The sequence below is a fragment of the Scyliorhinus torazame genome, chromosome 2 (genome assembly GCF_047496885.1).
Source record: "Scyliorhinus torazame isolate Kashiwa2021f chromosome 2, sScyTor2.1, whole genome shotgun sequence".
Taxonomy (NCBI): Eukaryota; Metazoa; Chordata; class Chondrichthyes; order Carcharhiniformes; family Scyliorhinidae; genus Scyliorhinus; species Scyliorhinus torazame.
Window position 1 is genome coordinate 167,074,459 of NC_092708.1, and position 21,183 is coordinate 167,095,641.

The 21,183-nt window shown below is 44.7% G+C and overlaps 1 protein-coding gene across 1 annotated transcript in view; it reads right to left on the reverse strand.

The window, feature by feature from the left end:
• vps16 (VPS16 core subunit of CORVET and HOPS complexes) overlaps positions 1-21,183 on the reverse strand; it is a 157,177-nt gene that overhangs the window by 56,815 nt on the left and 79,179 nt on the right. The window contains exons 7-13 of the mRNA XM_072479370.1: positions 19,944-20,066; positions 14,590-14,645; positions 12,655-12,746; positions 11,660-11,752; positions 8,506-8,582; positions 4,825-4,956; positions 3,941-4,068 (exon numbers count right to left, since the gene is read on the reverse strand). Coding sequence (XP_072335471.1) covers positions 3,941-4,068; positions 4,825-4,956; positions 8,506-8,582; positions 11,660-11,752; positions 12,655-12,746; positions 14,590-14,645; positions 19,944-20,066 — 701 coding nt within the window. The remainder of the gene's footprint in view (positions 1-3,940; positions 4,069-4,824; positions 4,957-8,505; positions 8,583-11,659; positions 11,753-12,654; positions 12,747-14,589; positions 14,646-19,943; positions 20,067-21,183) is intronic.

The window sequence follows — 21,183 nt, forward strand, 5'->3', positions numbered from 1 at the left end:
TCAACACCTCCCACAGATAATCCCACTCCACTCTATCAAATGCTTTCTCGGCATCCATCGCCACTACTATCTCCGTTTCACCCTCTGGTGGGGCCATCATCATTACCCCTAACAACCTCCGTATGTTCGTGTTCAGCTGTCTCCCCTTCACAAACCCAGTTTGGTCCTCATGAACCACCCCCGGGACACATTCCTCTATTCTCATTGCCATTACCTTGGCCAAGACCTTGGCATCTACATTGAGGAGGGAGATTGGTCTGTAGGACCCGCATTGTAGCGGATCCTTTTCCTTCTTTAAAAGAAGCGATATCGTTGCTTCTGACATAGTCGGGGGCAGTTGTCCCCTTTCCTTTGCCTCGTTAAAGGTCCTCGTCAGTAGCGGGGCGAGCAAGTCCAAATATTTTCTGTAAAATTCAACTGGGAATCCGTCCGGTCCCGGGGCCTTTCCCGTCTGCATGTTCCTAATTCCTTTCACCACTTCTTCTACCGTGATCTGTGCTCCCAATCCCATCCTTTCCTGCTCTTCCACCTTGGGAATTTCCAGCCGATCCAAAAACTCCATCATTCTCTCCCTCCCATCCGGGGGTTGAGCTTCATACAATTTTTTATAAAATGTCTTAAACACTTCATTCACTCTCTCCGCTCCCCGCTCCGTCTCTCCATCTTCGTCTCTCACCCCCCCATTTCCCTCGCTGCTCCCCTTTTCCTCAATTGGTGTGCCAGCAATCTGCTCGTCTTCTCTCCATATTCATACTGTACACCCTGCGCCTTCCTCCATTGTGCCTCTGCAGTGCCTGTGGTCAGCAAGTCAAATTCCACATGCAGCCTTTGCCTTTCCCTATACAGTCCCTCCTCCGGTGCTTCCGCATACTGTCTGTCCACCCTCAAAAGTTCTTGCAACAACCGCTCCCGTTCCTTACTCTCCTGCTTCCCTTTATGTGTCCTTATTGATATCAGCTCCCCCCTAACCACCGCCTTCAACGCCTCCCAGACCACTCCCACCTGAACCTCCCCATTGTCATTGAGTTCCAAGTACTTTTTAATGCATCCCCTCACCCTTAAGCACACCCCCTCATCCGCCATTAGTCCCATGTCCATTCTCCAGGGTGGACGCCCTCTTGTTTCCTCCCCTATCTCCAAGTCTACCCAGTGTGGGGCATGATCCGAAATGGCTATAGCCGTATATTCCGTTCCCCTCACCCTCGGGATCAATGCCCTACCCAAAACAAAAAAGTCTATGCGTGAATAGACTTTATGGACATAGGAGAAAAACGAGAACTCCTTACTCCTAGGTCTACTGAATTTCCACGGGTCCACCCCTCCCATCTGCTCCATAAAATCCTTAAGCACCTTGGCTGCTGCCGGCCTCCTACCAGTCCTGGACTTCGACCTATCCAGCCTTGGTTCCAACACCGTGTTAAAGTCTCCCCCCATTATCAGCTTTCCGGTCTCTAGGTCTGGGATGCGTCCTAGCATTCGCCTCATAAAATTGGCATCGTCCCAATTCGGGGCATACACGTTTACCAACACCACCATCTCTCCCTGTAATTTGCCACTCACCATCACGTATCTGCCCCCGTTATCCGCCACTATAGTCTTTGCCTCGAACATTACCCGCTTCCCCACTAATATAGCCACCCCCCTGTTTTTCGCATCCAGCCCCGAATGGAACACCTGCCCTACCCATCCTTTGCGCAACCTAACCTGATCTATCAGTTTCAGGTGCGTTTCCTGTAACATGACCACATCTGCTTTAAGTTTCTTAAGGTGTGCGAGTACTCGTGCCCTCTTTATCGGCCCGTTAAGCCCCCTCACGTTCCACGTGATCAGCCGAGTTGGGGGGCTTCCCACCCCACCCCCCTTCCCGGTTAGCCATCATCTTTTTCCAGCTTCTCGCCCAGTTCCCACGCAGCTGTATTTCTCCCAGACGGTGCCCCCCCGCCCATCCTTTCCCGTACCCACTCCCCCCTTTCCCCAGCAGCAGCAACCCAGTAATTCCCCCCTCCCCCCCCCCCCCCCCCCGCTAGACCCCCCGCTAGCGTAATTACTCCCCCCATGTTGCTCCCAGAAGTCAGCAAACTCTGGCTGACCTCGGCTTTCCCCCGTGATCACGGCTCGCCCCGTGCGGCGCCCCCTCCTTCCTGCTTCTCTATTCCCGCCATAATTATCATAGCGCGGGAACCAAGCCCGCGCCTCTCCCTCGGCCCCGCCTCCCATGGCCAACGCCCCATCTCCTCTCCCTCCCCACCTCCCCCCATCACCACCTGTGGGAGAAAGAAAAGTTACCATACCGCAGGATTAATCATACAATCCCTCTTCGCCCCCCCCCCCCACTCGTCCCACCACTTTGTCCAAACGTTCATTTTCGTAGTCCAATCATTCCAATTTTTCTTCTACAATAAAAGTCCACGCTTCATCCGCCGTCTCAAAGTAGTGGTGCCTCCCTTGATATGTGACCCACAGTCTTGCCGGTTGCAGCATTCCAAACTTTATCTTTTTTTTGTGAAGTACCGCTTTGGCCCGATTAAAGCTCGCCCTCCTTCTTGATAGACGCGGATCACCGCGTTCTCCCATTTACTACACCGAGTTTTCTTCGCCCATCTAAGGACCATTTCTCTATCCTTAAAACGGAGAAATCTCACCACTATGGCTCTGGGAGCTTCTCCTGCTCTCGATCCTCGCACCATAACTCGGTATGCTCCCTCCACCTCCAACGGACCCGTCGGGGCCTCCACTCCCATTAACGAGTGCAGCATCGTGCTCACATATGCCCCGACGTCCGCCCCCTCCACACCTTCAGGAAGGCCAAGAATCCTCAAGTTGTTCCTCCTTGCGTTATTTTCCAGTGCCTCCAACCTCTCCACAGATCGTTTCTGGTGTGCCTCCTGTATCTCCGACTTCACCACCAGGCCCTGTATATCGTTTTCATTCTCTGCTGCTTTCGCCTTCACGACCCGAAGCTCCTGCTCCTGGGTCTTTTGTTCCTCTTTCAGCCCTTCAATCGCCTGTAATATCGGGGCCAACAACTCTTTCTTCATTTCCTTTTTTATCTCCTCCACGCAGCGTTTCAAAAACTCTTGTTGTTCAGGGCTCCATATGAAACTGCCACCTTCCGACGCCATCTTGGTTTCTGCTTGCCTTCCTTGCCGTTGTTCCAAAGGATCCGCTGCAATCCGGCCACTTTCCTCTCCTTTTTCCATCCGTGTCCAGGGGGAACACCCTTCTGGTTTACCGCACGGTGTTTTCAGCCGTTAAAATTGCCGTTGGGGCTCCTATCAAGAGCCCAAAAGTCCGTTTCACAGGGAGCTGCCGAAACGTGCGACTCAGCTGGTCATCGCCGCACCCGGAAGTCAGCTTCAGATATGTTAACATCTCCTCCTCCAATGATAAGATTGGATGCTCTGGAATATTAAATTCTCCTGGACCACAGGCATTGTCGTTGCCATCAGAAGGTATGATGCCAGAATCCCAAACTGGTCAATCTCCCAATTTACCACATAATCTACGAGTTCAGCAGCAAGCACACAATATCACCCATTGAAGGCAATTACACATAATCTACTAGTTCAGCAGCTAGCACACAACATCAACCATTGAAGGCAATTATGATCAAATGATAGTCAAGACAGGAATGAGAGGTTGGCCCTGTGAATGGGAATGAAATCAGTAAGAGGCGTGATTACAGCGACAAGACTGCCCATATAATTGAGGAGGTTTTTTTTGTATTTTTGATTGTACCTAGTAAGAAAGATAACTAATAAAGTTTGAGGATAATATGAATTATATTTACTGAGCAGAAATTAATGTATCCGACTAAATGAATCTCAAACAAAAAAAACTGTTGCAACACACGCAGTTCTTGGAAAAAAAAAAGGCCACATTTTATTACACCAGTTGTGCATCAAAATCATCCAAACTCAGAGGTCACAGACAAGGATACTGGGGATAACTGAGAGGAATGCCAATGGTATAGTCTCGAATGGCATTCAACACCCGTAGATCTCGGGCCATCTTCACAAATGTATCTGGTGGAAAGTTGCTGATGAAGCATTTACCGAAAGAAGCTGCCTGTGTCCGAAGTAAACAACACCAATGTCAGTATACATTGTGCACATGAATTTCATACATTTAATTTGTCCCCTTTTCTAGATTAAGAAATAAATGTGACAGGCAATGACAGCTATCCACAAATAAAATCACAAACTACTGCAATACCATCAGTTGTAAATGATCAACAATATTGCACTGACAGAAACCATGCACTGGTAGTTACAAACATTGCAATACCAGTCATGTTGTTAGATTTTGTTAATAAAGAGAAGCAATCATTTAATTTTTAGGTGGTAATGGGACTGTAATAATAGGAGGAATGCAGAAACTTCAATCAGGTGTACCAATATTAAAGAAGCAGTAAATAATTATAGTCTGTAACATCTAATTGTGCGATGCAAAATGATTATAGATAGCTCTTTGGATAACAACGAATTCAGGGATATAAGTAGTAAACTGCGCTTTCCATTTGTGAACCCTGGAGCTGGCCAGATGCACTAAAATGTTTTGCACTTGCAAAGAACTGGCACAGACACCTCGGACGGAATAGTAGCCCCCTGTGCTGTAACCATTCATTCAAAAACCTTGCATCAAAATTTATTACAGAATAGCAGCACCAGAGAATATAAATCATAAGCAAAACACATGTGACAGTGATGCAAATTTATTAGACGCACCCTGGGGGTTAAACCAGAATAACATTTTACGAAGTACAAGAACGCCCTCTTGCTTTTACCTAGTGCTGTACCTCATCCAGAAGATATGGATTCTTACCCTCAGCAGAGATTTCTGCATCTCAGGTTCATACTCATTGCCTGCTGCCTCAATGCACTGCTCTACGGCCTCGAACAAGAGATTTTGTTCCTTTATCTCTCGTAAATATTCATCTGACTTCTGGCTCTCTTTCTGTGAACACAAATTAAGGTTACATTTAATCCAACAGACATATTAAAGTTACATACACCACAAAATTATTTTATATGTTAATTTCAGCAAGATGCAAATAAAAATACAATGCTTCTTTCCTTCGAAGGTGAATCAAACCCTGTTAATGTTAAGCTACTTTCCATGAGCCTGAGATCTCACCATCTCCATGGGTTCAGGTTCTGTGATCAACTCTCAACCTGGAGCCTCAGCCACGGCTGATCCTTATTTGCATTTCGCATGTAAAACCATCTGGCAGAGTCTGACCTGATCGCACAAAGAACTGTGGGCAGGACTTCCGGTGACGGGATGTGCGGAGTACTCGCACATCAGGTGGCTCTCCCCCGTGCAACAAGAAAATAGGTACTTTTGACCGAATTTAGCCTGCAAAATCGGACATAAACATCCCCCCACTCTCAACAATAGCACCAACAACAAAAATGCCAGGAAGCAACAGTTCGAGAGGCTGCGAGGCGAGGGGTCCGTGGCCTTCCTCGAGAGAGGGAGACCAGCAACCCAGAAAACAAGCCGCCCCCCCTGCCTAACGATGGCTGGAGGATATTCCTAACCACAGAACTAAAAGCAATGAAAGATACAGGTGAGTCAAGATTGCTGTGGTGCTACCCGCCACGCAGACGGCGCTTAACGGCATGGGGAGGAAACTGAAAGGGGAGCACAATACGAGAGCTGGAAAAGGCGCGATGGACCAAGGTGACGAGGCCAAGATCAAGAGGTTGGTAGCAACCCAGGGGAGCCTGCAAAGGAAGGTCGAGGACAGGGGAATCGGTCGAGGAGGCAGAACATTCAGATAGTGGGCCTGCCAGACGGAATTGAGGGCAGGGACCCAACTGACTACTTGGTCCAAATGCTGGGCAACTTGATTTGGAGGCGCAATTTCTCCAATCCGCCAAAGATTGACAGGGCTCATAGGTCACTCTGACCGAAGCCCAGGGCCGGGGAGCAGCCGAGGGCAATAATAGCCAAGCTGCACGAATATCAGGACCAAGAAAGGATCCTTCACTGGGCTCGACAGACGAAGGTGTGCAACTGGGAGGAACATAAAATCAGAATGTATTCAGACACTGGGGCGGACCTGGCAAAGTGCAGGGCCGAATTTAACCATGCAAAGGCGGCCCTGTATAAGAGCACAGTCAGATTCAGGATGTTATTTCCAATAGTCTCTCGGTAACTTACCAGGGCAAAGAACATTATTTTATACCCGACAGAGGCGGACATGTTCGTCTGTAAGAATGGTCTGGACAGGCAGCAAGAGAGGCAGCGGTGAGGAAAGCATGGAGAAAACTAAAGGAAGACGTGGACAATTTTGCGCTGGACTGCATCGTCTCACTATGGACAGAGGAATCAGCTCATAGGAAGGAGGGGGCAATAGGCAGCAGAGCACAGGAGTGGGTGAGAAGGAGACAACAGGGGCACGAGCAGAGCAGGCATAGGGAGGGGTCAGATAGACCCTGGGAGCGGGGCCACCATACCAGCGGGAAAGCTAGCACCAGGAAGTATGAGAGAGAGGGGGGGCGCGGCGCATCTCCCATTGGAGAGGCTGAGGGATAGACAGAAGAGGGGGAGGAGAAGGGGAAACCAAAACCATGGGGGGGAAACAAAACGATAAATGGGGGGAAAGACACTAGACCGGCTTGAGCAGGTTGAAATCAGAAACGTGGACCAAGATGGTGCTGCAAGCAGCCACCTTGAAGGGTCCCTGAACAAAGGGAAACCCCAGAGGGCAGGTTCTCACCCTCATGGTATACACATAGTTGGTGGCCATGTTGGGTGGCCCCTGGACAAAAGGAAACCCCAGAGTGCAGGAGCCCGGTCTCACGGTGAGACCAGTGACCGCGGTCACTTTGGATAGCCCCCGAACAAAGGGAAGCACCGGAGTGCAGGGGTGCACCCTCAAGGTAAGTATGGTTGATCCCACAGGACAAAAAAACCCCATTAGAATAGCCACCTGGAACGTCAGGGGACTTAACGGCCTAGTGAAAAGATCCAGATTACTCGCCCACCTGAAAGGCATGAAAGCTGACATAATCTTCCTCCAAGAGACACACCTGAGGGAGAAGGATCAACCTCGGGTAAGGAGGGGCTGAGTCTTATCACTCCAACAAAGTCAGTCACGGATCAAGGGGGCGGTACGTCATGGTCAGCAGTGTCCTGGACAGGGCACCAGTGGTCCTGATGAACGTCTACATGCCCAACTGGGACGATATTTACATAGAATTTACAGTGCAGAAGGAGGCCACTCGGCCCATCGAGTCCGCACCGGCTCCTGGAAAGAGCATCCCACCCAAGGTGGAGTTCTTTGAAAGACCATGGCAGAAACCCCGACATAGACAAGCACCGACTGATCTTGGGGGCACGGGGGGCTTCAACAAGATCCACAGGCGGACAGGTCAACCCCCAGAACAGGGAAAATAGAAAACGGCAGGCATCGCTAGGGAACTGAAAACAGTTATGGAGCAGATGGGGGCAGTGGACCCATGCACTCAGGTGAGAAGGAATTTTCAGTTTTCTCGTGGGTGCACAGGGTCTACACCCATATCAACTTCATTGTAGTGGGGAAAATCCAGAGATAGTAAGAGCAGAATACTCCGCTATTGCAATCTCCAACCACACTCCACATTATATGGATGTGAGGTTGGAGACGGGCCATGCCAAACGCCCCACATGGAGGTTGGACACGATTCTCTTGGCCGACAAGGTCTTCTGCCAGAAAATATCACAGGCCATAGGCGATTATGTCACTAACAACTGGAACGGAGGAGACTCACCTTCCACATTCTGGGAGGCACCGAATGCTGTGATGAAAGGAGAAATTATCACCTAAAGGGTTACAGAGATGGGGAAGAGAGGGCGGCTAGGCAACAACTATTCGACTCCATCCTGGAGGTCGACAGACAGTACTTTGAGGCCCCAACGGTAGAGCTTCTGGCAGAGCGGAAAAAGCTACAAATGGACTTTAACCTGATTTCCACCAGGAAAGCAGTGTACCAACTGCGCCAAACACAGGGGACTTTTTATGAGCACGGAGACAAGGCTAGCCGCCTGCTGGCTCACCAGCAGAGAAAGCAGGCAGCACGGTAGCATTGTGGATAGCAAAATTGCTTCACAGCTCCAGGGTCCCAGGTCTGATTCCGGCTTGGTCACTGTCTGGCGGAGTCTGCACATCCTCCCCGTGTGTGCGTGGGTTTCCTCAGGGTGCTCCGGTTTCCTCCCACAGTCCAAAGATGTGCAGGTTAGGTGGATTGGCCATGATAAATTGCCCTTAGTGTCCAAATTGCCCTTAGTGTTGGGTGGGGTTTCTGGGTTATGGGGATAGGGCTGAGGTGTTGACCTTGGGTAGGGTGCTCTTTCCAAGTGCCGGTGCAGACTCGATGGGCCGAATGGCCTCCTTCTGCACTGTATGTTCTATGTTCTAAATATTCATCAACTCCCTTTAATTTTGATCTGTCGAAATAGAATGATGTAATTCAAGAGCAAAAACAAAATTACGGGAAAGGCAGTAGCAAAACATACCTCATATTCTTTATGAGCTTCCAGCAGAAGTGCACCTGGTGCCATTGAGGCAATTCTGAAAATATCTTGACAAGCAGCTGAAAGCAGCAAAGGAAAAAAAGCTGGCAGAATTATACACTTCACTTAAGACAGCAATCTTAATTAAATCAGGTACCCAATTTTGGGATCATTGTGTAAGATACAAAATGCTACTCAGAAATATTTCAAATAATAATGATTTATATTTATTTTTAGAAAAATCGAGCTGTTTCTGATATCAGTTACTTATGAGATAAAACTGCTTTACCCAATATAGCCAAGTGTGGAAATGGATTAGTTTATGTTCATGATTTTGCATGTGACTCGTCACTGACCTGTGTCATCGTATCAACAAAAACATATATTTATATCATGTCTTTAACAATGATACACCCCAAGGTGCTACAATGGAGTCTTATGAAACAAATTAAGACATCGAAGGATAACGGAGGTAGTCGGTCAAACGACCAAAAGCTCAGTCAAAGATGTAGGTTTTATGAAGTGGCTTAAAGGAAAAACTGAGGTAAAGAGATGGAGAAGTATGGGGGAGGGGAGGGGAGGGGCGGCGAATTCCAGGGCTTGGGGCCTAGACACGGCCACCAATGGTGGAACAATTAAGATTGGGAATTCACAAGAGGCTGGTGTTGGATGAGCGCAGATATCTTGCAGAGTTGTGGTGTTTAAGGGGATTACAGGGATCAATTGGGGCAATGCCAGTGAGGGATTTGAAAACAAGGATGAGAATTTTAACATCACAACCATGTTCTGAGTGGGAGCCAACGTAGGTCAGCAAGCACAGGGATGATAGAATGGTTGGGGTTGCCAACTCTTGCTAGGCATATTCCAGGAGATTCTGGCTGAAGTGATGTCTCGGGACCCAGTGGAAGTGACGTCAGGGAAGCCAGTCAAAGTTACATCAGGGGAAGCTGGTGGGTGTGGTGAGAGTGAGAGAAACTGGAGAAAGAGGGATAGAAAAATATATGGAACGATTAAAACTGAGATAAATTAGAAATGAAAAGTAACAAATACAAACTAGTTGAGTCAATTGGCCTTTTTCCGTGCTGTATATTTTATATAGTTCAAATGTGAGATTGACAGCAACAAAGATACAACAGAAAGCATCTTCAAGGATCTGCGCCATCAAGCTTTTCCGTCAAGCTGTTCACTTGTTCTCAAGTAACATTGATTGTTCCTGTCATAGAATTTACAGTGCAGAAGGAGGCCAGTCAGCCCATCGAGTCTGCACTTGCACCTGGAAAGAGCACCCCACCCCAGCCCACACCTCCACCCTACCCCGTAATCCTGTAATCCAGTAGCCCCACCTGACCTTTTTTGGACACTAAGGGCAATTTAGAATGGTCAATCCACCTAATCTGCACATCTTTGGACTGTGGGAGGAAACCGGAGCATCTGGAGGAAACCCACGCAGACACAGGGAGAACGTACAGACTCCGCACAGGCAGAGACCCAAGCCGGAGATTGAACCTGGGACCCTGGAGTGGTGAAGTAACTGTGCTAACCATTGTGCTACCGTGCCACTTAATACTGATTCAGTGAGACACCATGAGAGAGAATGAACCTGTTTCCACTAATTTCCACTACTGAATCTGAACAATTCCTTCCTCTGCCAGTTACTCTTGACGGATGGAATTCCACAGCACACCACAATCCACCCGGTCACCATAATTCAATCCAACATCAATTGGTAACATTAATAACACTAATAATTTTATTAAAATAAATTTGGAGTACCCAATTTTTTTTTTTCCCAATTAAGAGGCAATTTAGCGTGGCCAATCCATCTAGCGTGGCCAATCCACCTACCCGGCATATCTCTGGGTTGTGGGGGTGAAACGCACGCAGACACGGGAGAATGTGCAAACTCCACACGGACAGTGAACTGGGGCCGGGGTCGAACCCGGGTCCACAGCACCGTAGGCAGCAGTGCTAACCACTGCGCCATTGTGCCGCCCTAATACCACAAATTAAACACGATACCAACATCTGGCCAGTGTCAACCAAGCCTAACCTTGGCTCAATATCAGAACCTGTACCTCCAGGTCTGCAGCCGGAGTGGGCATTATCATCAACTCATGGAGCACTGATTACGTGGTCTATAGACCGTTCGAATATTTCCATCAAATGGCATCCATTGATGCCTAGTTGGGCTGTTCCGTGGGTTGGGGAGTAGGTTCCTTACATAGGGATGGTCAAATATTACATGAACGTGGACTGTGATTGGCTGAAGGCCAGTCTCTCACATATGGAAGATCAAGTGATACCCAAGTCTGCGGTTGTGATTGGCTAACAGTTGGTTCTGGTCAGGTGGTACCCGAACGGGGGCTGTGATTGGTTGGTGGCTGGCCCTGGCCGCTGTTGCCAGCAGCTGACATGCTCCCAGAATGCTTTGTTTGGCCACTAGGAGATTGATGCCAATTCTGGGACATTGGTAATCCTATGAATGGACTTGCTTCGAATTAAGACACAGGCAGCAGAGCTTTAGGCGACCTCAAGTCAATGGAGGGTTTAAGTGGGGTTCAGGAATGCATTCAAATAGTCATGTTTGGATACAATGAAGGCATGGATGAGAGGCACAATGAAGTGCTGAGCATAGACAAGGAATTACTCCCATAAAGAGAAAGAGATATTGAAGCCTGGCCTGGCATTTCCTAACACCAGTTACAAGGCACAGTTATAGATGCATAGAATGCCGAGAATAATTTAGAAGTTCACGAGAGAGAGAATAATTGCACTTCAAAATAACAGAAAATGTTGGGAATACACACAAGGTCTGGCAGAATCTAAAAGAGAAACATGGAACAGTATTTCAAACATACAACCTACATCACTCAACATATTAACCTACCGTTTCTCTTATTGCTTTCTAGATGTTGCATTTTTCTGATATTTAGTTTTTGGCAAGATTTGACATTCATGGGAATCCGTCCTGAGTGCAAGACAAGCTTTTGACGGTTTGTCTCCTTTCTTTTTGGAATATTCAAGTTCTGTACTACCAAGTGACTATTTGTATTTTGTTTTTACTCGAAAGCTTCAGGTTTACATGTAGTACTGCTTGTAAAATTCAACTACAAATATTTAATACCACCACTTCTTATTGAACGAGCACAACACTTACGTGGGACCTCATGTAGAAATTCATGGCTGGAAGAACTAATGATTCGAACACCATCAACCTCAGGCACTAAGTGAACATCTTCGTCTTGATAAAATCTGAACTTCAGTTAAAGATCTAAATGTTCACAACATTTAAAGACTGTATAATGAACACAAGAACATAACCAGTGGATCACATGCAATTACCTACTTTTTATTAAGCGTTCCAGATGCCACTTTACTTGGGAGCAAAGTAGAGCCATTACAGCTTTCTTACTCGTTAATGAAAAAATAAGAACATAAGAAATAGGAGTAGACGACCATACAGCCCTTCGATCCTTCTCTGCCATTCAATATGATCACGGCTGTCTTCTGCTTCTCCGCCAGTTTCCCATCCGCTCCCCAAACTCCTTGATTCCTCAAGAAACGACAAATCAGCCCACCTCAACCTTGAATATACTCAACAATGGATACTCAGGATAACCCAGAGAATATTTTTCTATTCCAACTTTATTTTTTTCCAAGTTCATGATTTTGTATTTATCTTGCCTTGCAGCTCTTGGGATTAGAAAAAACCATAAACATTCTGCAATGGCAGCTATGTATATTCTGTTTGCTAATTTTCTTCTATCCTAGCACAACAGTATATTTCTCACATTTTTAGCATGGAGACAAGGATTTCAGCATGGATTTCTCCATGACCTGAATCAATGTTGCTCCATCAGACAACACCCTTGTCGGATGCTCTTTGCATCTTTCTATCTCCTTCCCTTCCTCAAATCCTAAAAACGGTTCATTCTCAAAGCTGAGAATTAGCAAAACTCTGAAAAGCACATGCAACATTTGAGAGTCTGGGTGCTGCTAAGTTCAAGAGAGAGTGGGATGACTATTGCCTGCGTATGTTTTTGGACTCTAGTATTAATCTGATGGTCTTTTCGATCCTGTGTGCCCCATGTTCTGGCAGTAGGAGAGGCATTCAGTAACTGCAGGAATCAACGGCAGTCACAGCATAAGGATATTTAATGGTCTCCTTTGAATTTCCTGCTATCAAAAGTAGTTTATCCCAAATACCAACTACAGAAGGATTGTTGCTTTTGGGTCTATTACACCTGAAATTGGAAAGAGAGAAGTTACCAAAGCTAACATTCCTCTACTATTCTTTACATAAAAGACATTGTTAAATGAGGGATTTGCAGGATTTATTAATAATCACTGGTTTACTATTGGCAGCCCACATTGCCTAATGTAGACAGTTTTGCTGATGAGTATTTATTTCAAAACACTGCACATCACACTATACGAGCAAATATATTAATCGGCCAGTATAGAACATTTAGGGACCAGGATTTAAACAGTCACTCTGCAACTGAAAAATTTATTCTATTTTTTAAAGTTTGGTGCAGTTAAATGGATCACTTTTTCCAGTCCGCTTTGACTGTATGCTCCTAAACTTTATCTCTAAGTCGTTATGTCAGAAATGGACAAAATAAATTTTCAAAAAGGCTTTTTATGCAGTTTAACTATCAGGCTCAAAATTAGCCAGTGGGAAGATTTAGCAATGTTTTTTGACTAGCATGTAAATTTCTGAAAGTCATCCAATGAAATAATTATGAATTTCTCTAAAAATCATGTCAAGAGTTCAAACTTGAGATCTGTGCTCATTTTAATTAAATAAATACACACACACATCATCACCTCTTATAAAATTAAAACGCTACTATTATAGTAACTATTACAGTGTCTGCATCACTTCTCACCCCTACTATGCAACAACCATTTCCCAACTCAGGAGTGCCACTAAGCACAGTTCCCCTGAGGAAGGAGCAGTGCTCCGAAAGCAGTGATTCGAAACAAACCTGTTGGACTTTAACCTGGTGTTGTAAGACTTCTTACTGTGCTCACCCCAGTCCAACACCGGCATCGCCACATCAAATTCTAAGAGTTACGCAAGGGCAGAAAAGGTTGACTTTCCCCCTGGAATTCTCTTCCTCTGAACATAATAGGAGCAAGAGTAGGCCATTCAGCCCCAAAACCTGTCCCACCACTCAATAGGATTATGGCTGATCTACTTCCCTGCTAGTCCCCCAAAACCCTTGTCGATCAAAAATCTGTCTCACTCAGCCTCGAATGTACTTCAAATCACCCTGCCTCCACTGCTCTCGGGGGAAGAGAATTCTAAAGATTAGTGATCTAAAAAATAAATTCCTCCTCATCTCTGTGATAAATGGGAGATCCTGTTTTTTTCAAACAGTGTCCCCTAGATGTAAACTTCCCCATAAGGGGAACATGCTCTCCGTATTCACCCTGTCATGCCCCTCAAAGACTCTCTTCTCTTTTGACTGGTGCCCTTTTAGATTAAGATAGCAACATCTGCCTTTTGGGGAATTTAACTCTGACCTTCTACATGACAGGTGGGGAATACTAACCAATATACTACAAAGGAGCTGGATCAGTGATAGGAAATTTTCTACATAAGCCCTATACCTAACTTAAACTAGGCTGACACACTTGTGCAGTACAGGAGAAGCGTCAAATTGTCAGAGCTGTAGTCCTTTGGAAACAACATTAAACTGAGGTTCTATTTTCAAGGTGAGATGGTAACTAGAATTGGAAGGATTCAAGATCTGGAGCATCAAATCTCTTCCAACACACTATTACAGATGGGTAAGTTTAAATTTTCACCCAATTTGTCAGAATATCCCAGGAGAGATGTGCCATTAAGCAAGGTTGTTGGGCAAATGTTAGCTACTTCTCTACAGGAAGGGAAAGGGCAGATCAGGCTGCTCTCATACACTCACTACATTATTTAACTCGGATGATTGAGGACACACAATCAAAAAGTTTACTTATTGTTATTGATAAATTTAGAAGTTCTCCATTGGCCACTACGGTCTCATGTTGACACAAAACATACACGTAAAAGTCAAATTCATTTGATCATCTAATCCTTACCAAACAAACTGCTTTGGTGGTGTTTGGAGGTTTGTGTCAACCACACAAAGTTTATCCTAGAAACAAAGCAACACACATTTTATATATTTACTTATTGATATAGAAAATAAATTCAAGTATATTTTCTTCGATCCATAAAACAGCCAGAGAGGGCGGCATGGTGGCGCAGTGGTTAGCACTGCTGCCTCACAGCACTGAGGATCCGGGATCGATCCCTTCCCCGGGTCATTGTCCGTATGGAGTTTGCACATTCTCCCAGTGTTCATAGGTCTCACCCCCACAACCCAAAGATGTGCATGGTAGGTGGATTGGCCACGCTAAATTGACCTTTAATTGGAAAAAAAGAATTGGGTACTCCAAATTGATTTTTTCTAAATAAAAAAAAGCAGCCACCGCCTACATACAAAATAGGAGAAGTAGGCCATTTGGCCCTCGAGCAGCACGGTAGCACAGTGGTTAGCTCCGTTGCTTCACAGCTCCAGGGTCCCAGGTTCAATTCCCTGCTTGGGTCACTGTCTGTGCGGAGTCTGCACGTTCTCCCCGTGTCTGCGAGGGTTTCCTCCGGGTGCTTTGGTTTCCTCCCACAGACCAAAGATGTGCATTAGGTGGATTGGCCATGCTAAATTGCCTTAGTGTCCAAAAAGGTTAGTTGGGGTTACGGGGATTGGGTGGATTTAAGTAGGGTGCTCTTTCCAAGGGCTGGTGCAGATTTGATGGGCCGAAAGGCCTCCTTCTGCACTGTAAATGCTATGAGCCTGTTCCGCCAATCAATAAGGTAATGGCTGATCTGTTTCTGTTGAGTTCCAAATTTCCCTCCTATCCTCGATAATCTTTGATTTCTTTGGTTAACAAGAATCTATCTGCCTCTGCCTTCACGATATTCAGTGACACCACTTCTACTGCCTTCTGAGACAGAGAGTTCCAAAGTTGCACACTCTCAACACTATGCTCAAGAACCATAGAATGCCTACAAGTGTAGGTGGCGGCCATTTGGCCCTTTGGGTCTGTACCGACCCTCTGAAAGACTACCCTACCTAGGCCCACTCCTCCACATTATCCTCATCACCCTGTGTAACCCCAGTTAATCTGCACATCTTTGGTCACTAAGGGGTAATTTAGCATGGCCAATCCACCTAACCTGCACATCTTTGGTCTGTGGGAGGAAACCAGAACACCTGGAGGAAACTGAAGCAGACATGGGGAGAATGTAGAAACTCCACACAGTCACCCGAGATCGGAATCGAAGCTGGGTCCCTGGCGCTGTGCGGTAGTGGTACTAACCACTGTGCTACCTAACTGTGGAGAGGAAAGATAGATTGGAGATAGGGCAATAGTTTTCAAGAGCAGAGTAGCCATATAAGTTGAAGCAGTGAGGAGGGAGGGGGTAGCTTGGAGTATGTGTGCATGAAGGGAACCAGCTATTTCTGATAGGTAAAGGGATCATTGATTTAGCCATTTTGATGTAAACACTAAAGCCCAAGTTAAAATTCATTTTAAAAATGAATTCCATCATAAGACTGCAAACAGAATCTCAGATTACAAAGTGTACGGCTTGCAATAATAAAAGCATGGATTTGAAACATTTGAAACATCTGCAGTCTAACAAGAAGCAAATGAAACAATTCAATGAAGAACACAATAAATTAACATGAATAAAATGAATCTGCCATTGTTCAAAATGTGAATAGCATAGCAGTCAGCAGAAACCAGATCTGATAAAAAGTGTAAGTCACATTCCAACACACAGCAAACACCGAAAGATGCAACATCTTCACATCTATGTTGCACATTGATGATTGACAACTAACCATCCAATCAAATGCATTTGAGACTCACCCAAACCAATCAGCACATTACAGGGGTCGGGACAGATGGAGTCAGATTGATAACATTTTCCTTAAAGATAGAGGTCCGGGCAGCCATTTTTCATTCCGGGACCACTCTGTACCTTTTATCTAACTACTCGCTATCCTTATTTCGTATTTTCATATTTCCATTCTAGCTCTCAAGTCTGTGCAAGCTGTTTGCTTTGAGCATGAAACCATTACTGTATTTTGAAAGTTCAATTTGTTTGTAAGCCACTAAGTTAATTATATCTCTTAAAGCCTTCTGCAGGGGCTTTCCTGAGAATATTTGAATTGTAACCACAAGAAGATTTCAAACTCTCAATTATAATCAATAAACACAATAAAAGATTTCATTTCGCACCCGAGACGTGTAGTGCAATTTCTACCGCGTTAAACTGTATACGAGAATACACTTAAACCGCACGGTAGATTTCAACAGTGCATCAATCTTTGAAGATGGCAGGGCATACTGAGGGAGTAATAAAGCCTTCATCCCAGGAATCTGTTGAGTGAAGCGTCTCTGCACTGCTTCCAATGCAATTATATTCTTTCTTACATTAGGAGACCACAACTGTGCACAGAACTCCAGATGTGGCCTCACCAACACTTTGTACAAGTGTAACAAAAATCCTTACTTTTATATTCTATTCTCCTTGCAATAAATGACAACATTCTAATAACGTCTGTACTTGAAAACTAACTTTCTGTGATTCATGTACCAGAACATCCAGATCACCTCTCTCCATTTATTTATTTATTTATTTTAGAAATTCAGAGTACCCAATTCATTTTTTCCAATTAAGGGGCAATTTATTGTGGCCAATCCACCTACCCTGCACATCTTTGGGTTGTGGGGGCGAAACCCACGCCAGCACAGGGAGAATGTGCAAACTCCACACGGACAGTGTCCCAGAGCCGGGATCGAAGTTGGGACCTCGGCGCCGTGGGGCAGCAATGCTAACCATTGCGCCACTGTGCTGCCCTACCTCTCTCCATTTAAATAATCTGCTGCTTTTCTATTCTTCCTGTGAAAGTGGGCAGGTTAAATTTTCTCACATTATACTACATTTCTCAATTTTCTGCCTACTCACTTAGTATATCTATAACCCTTTGCATACTCCTTATCCTCTCTTCACAGCTTATCTATCTTTGTGTCCATCAGCAAATTGTGCAACCATACATTCGGTCCCTTCATTCAAGTCACTGATATAGATTGTAAATAGTTGAGGCTCCAGCACTGATCCCTATGGAACTCCACTTGCTACATCTTGCCGACCCCAAATTGACCCACTCGTACTTACTCTCTCCATAGAATCCCTACAGTGCAGAAGGAGGCCATTTGGCCCATTGAGTTTGTACCGACCCTCTGAAACAGCACCCTACCTGGACCAACTCTCCCACCCTCTCCCCTGTAACCCCATCTAACCTACACATCTTTGGACACCATGGGGCAATTTCTGGCACAGCTAATCCACCTAACCTGCACATCTTTGGACTTCTCCGTTTCCTGTTAGCTAACCAATCCTCCATCTATGCTAACAGGTTACCATTTACGCGAAGATCTCTTATTTTATGGAGTAACCTTTGATGTTGCACCACCTAAAATGCCTTCTGAAATCCAAGTGCACTACATCTGCCGGTTCTCCTTTATCCACTATACTTGTTACTTCCTCAAAGTACTCTAATAAACTCGTCAAGCACGATTTTCCTTTCAAAAATTCATGCTGAATCTGCCTGATTGCATTAAGATTTTCTAAGTGCCCACCTACAGCCTCTCAATAATAAATCCTAGCATTTCCCTGTGACAGATGTGAGGTTCACTGGCCGGTAATTTCCTTCTTTCTGTCTCTCCCCCTTTCTCAAACAGAGGAGTTGCATTCACTAATATCCAAACTGGTGGGACCCATCCAGAACCTATGGAATTTTGACATTTAAATCAATGCATCTGCTATCTCAGCAGTCACTTCTTTTATTAATAATAATAATAATAATCTTTATTATTGTCACAAATAGGCTTACATTAACACTGCAATGAAATTACTGTGAAAACCTTAGGATGAAGTCCTTTAGAACCTGGAGACTTGCCAACCTTTATTTCTAATAATTTTTTCAGTATTCTTTTCTGGTGATTGTAATTTTAAAAAAGTTCCTCCTTCCCTTTCACCTCTTGATTTACAATTATTCTTGGAATTTTATTTATGCCTTCTACAGTGAAGACATACAAAATATGTCATTTTCGTCCTCTTTTACTTTTTAAATATTGGAAGAAACTCTTACTGTATTTTATATTTCTAGTTTGCTATCTCTAATTTCTCCCTCCTTATTGCTGTTTTTTAATATTCTGTCCAATCAGCTACTAATCTTCATGGAATTGTATGCTTTTTCTTTCCGTTTGATACTATCGTTATCTTCCTTCGTTAGTCAGGAATGATGCATCCTTCTCCCAGAATCTTTCTTTCTCACAGGAATGCATATTTGCTGAATGTTGTAAAATATCTCCTGAAATGTCTTTCACTGCATCTCTACTAATCTATCCCTCAGCCTAATTTCCCAATTCACTTTAGCCAGCTCTATCTACAGACCCTTATAAATGCCTTTATTTAAGTTAAAACACTACTCCTCTCTGCGTCAAACTGAATATGAAATTCAGTCATGTTACAATCACTGCTACCTATGCGGTCACAAATTAATCCCGTCTTATTGCACTTTACCAGATCTAGAATAGCCTACTCTCTGGTTGGCTCTTCAAAGTGCTGCTGTAAAAAAACTGCTGAAAACGCTCTTTGAATTCATCTTCCAGGTTACCTTTGTCAATCTGATTCGTCCAATCTATATGTAGATTAAAATCCCCCATGATTCTCACCATACCGTTCTCACAAGCCTCCATTTCTCCATTCTCTGTCCTATATTGCAGTTGCTATTTCTTATCGCTATCCAAACTGATTCTACATCTTCATCTTTAGAAGGCCAATCATCTCTTAGTGATAAGCTCATTGTTGTGCCGTCGTCCTTAATTAAAAGAGCATCCTTGTTTTCAGATCCCCCAGGACGTCGCCCTCTCTACCTCTGTAACCTCGTCCAGCCCTACAACCCTACAAGATCTCTGCATTCCTCCAATTCTAAGCCCATCACTGACAGCTTTGCCTTCAGTTGCCTATGACCTAAACTCTGGGATTCTCTCTGCCTCTCTGTTCAAACAATTTTTTTGTCATCTACCCTACTTTCTCATGTGGTTCAGTGTTCAATTTTGTTTGATAAAACTCCCTGTGTAACATATTGAACTGTTTTTAATATTTTATTAATAATACTCTTTACTATTGCCCCAAGTGGGCTTGCATTAACACTGCAATGAAGTTACTTTGAAAATCCCCTAGTCGCCACACCCCGGCGCCTGTTCGGATACACAGAGGGAGAATTCAGAATGTCCAAATTACCTAACAGCACGTCTTTCTTGACTAAAAGGTTCTACATAAATGAAAGCTTTCATGTTTAGACTGTTCACCTTACCTTCAATGACGAAGAACCCATCCAGATGTTACCGGTGTCTGTAAATAGAGCAAGCCGTTTATAATTGAACGAAATAGCAATTTGAGTAAACGTACAGGCTTGCGGTCCAAGGCCAGGGGGAGTCTACAACAGAAAAAGTGATTTCAATGTATTAATTTAAACTCCGATCATTACTTTTTTCCTTATTCTCCAAGAGTACTGAGGCCCATGTCTCTGCTACTCTTTTTACTATTTGTGGTCTGTACAAGTGGTGCAGGTTGGTTTACTCTTTGATCTTCCCCAACTTTCAAACATGTCTTTCATCAACAACTTCATCATTAAGACTGGAAAGTTACCGAACGTCCCTGGTGTGTGTGTATATATATATATACACACACATATATATATATATATATATATATATATATATATATATATATATATAAATAAATATTTATTGTTATCCAATTAAGAGCCAATTTAGTGTGGCCAATCCATCTACCTTGTTCATGGCTAAATATGCAAGTGTGCTATGCCAACAGGCTAGCTCAGGAGCATGCAATCTTTAGGATCATTACAGTTTCTAAATTAACGCTTGCAATTAGTAGACTGGACTAAGACACTTAAGAATCAGTTTAGGTCAATTTAGAAGGGTGTTGGAAACAAATATTTGTCACTACTACTTCTGTAAAAAAAACATCTAATGGTTCTGTGGCACTTTTCCCTTGGAGTCAGAAGGTGATAAGCTCAAGTCCCTTTCCAGGTACTTCAGTAAAAAATCTAGGTTGAAGCTCCATAGTGAGTGAATGTGGCAATGTCTGAGGTGCTATCTTTCCTTGACATGTTAAGCCCTCTCAGGGGGATGTAAAAAATCCCATGGTATTACCTGAAGAGTAGGAGAGTTCTCCCAGTGACGTGATCAACAGTTATCTTTCGACATCCGGTTGCGGCTATGCGGAGCTAAGCCGCATGAATCGGCAGCTCCCGTGAAGACGGACCTTCGGGCTCGATAGAAGAGCCCCAACGGGACTTTTCACACAGCCAACCCGTGGGGAAGAGAGGAGAGAGGTCCCCACTAACCTGTATGGACCAGACCCGCAGCGAAACGGCCAAAAAAACGGCACTGGAGCAGCAGGAGAAGAAGGGTAAAATAAACAAAATGGCGGCGGCCGGGGACAAAGAAGAGATGCAAGAATTCATCAAGCGCTGCTTCGAGGTTCTGCGCAAGGAGATGGTGGCGCCTATGATGGCAATAATTGAA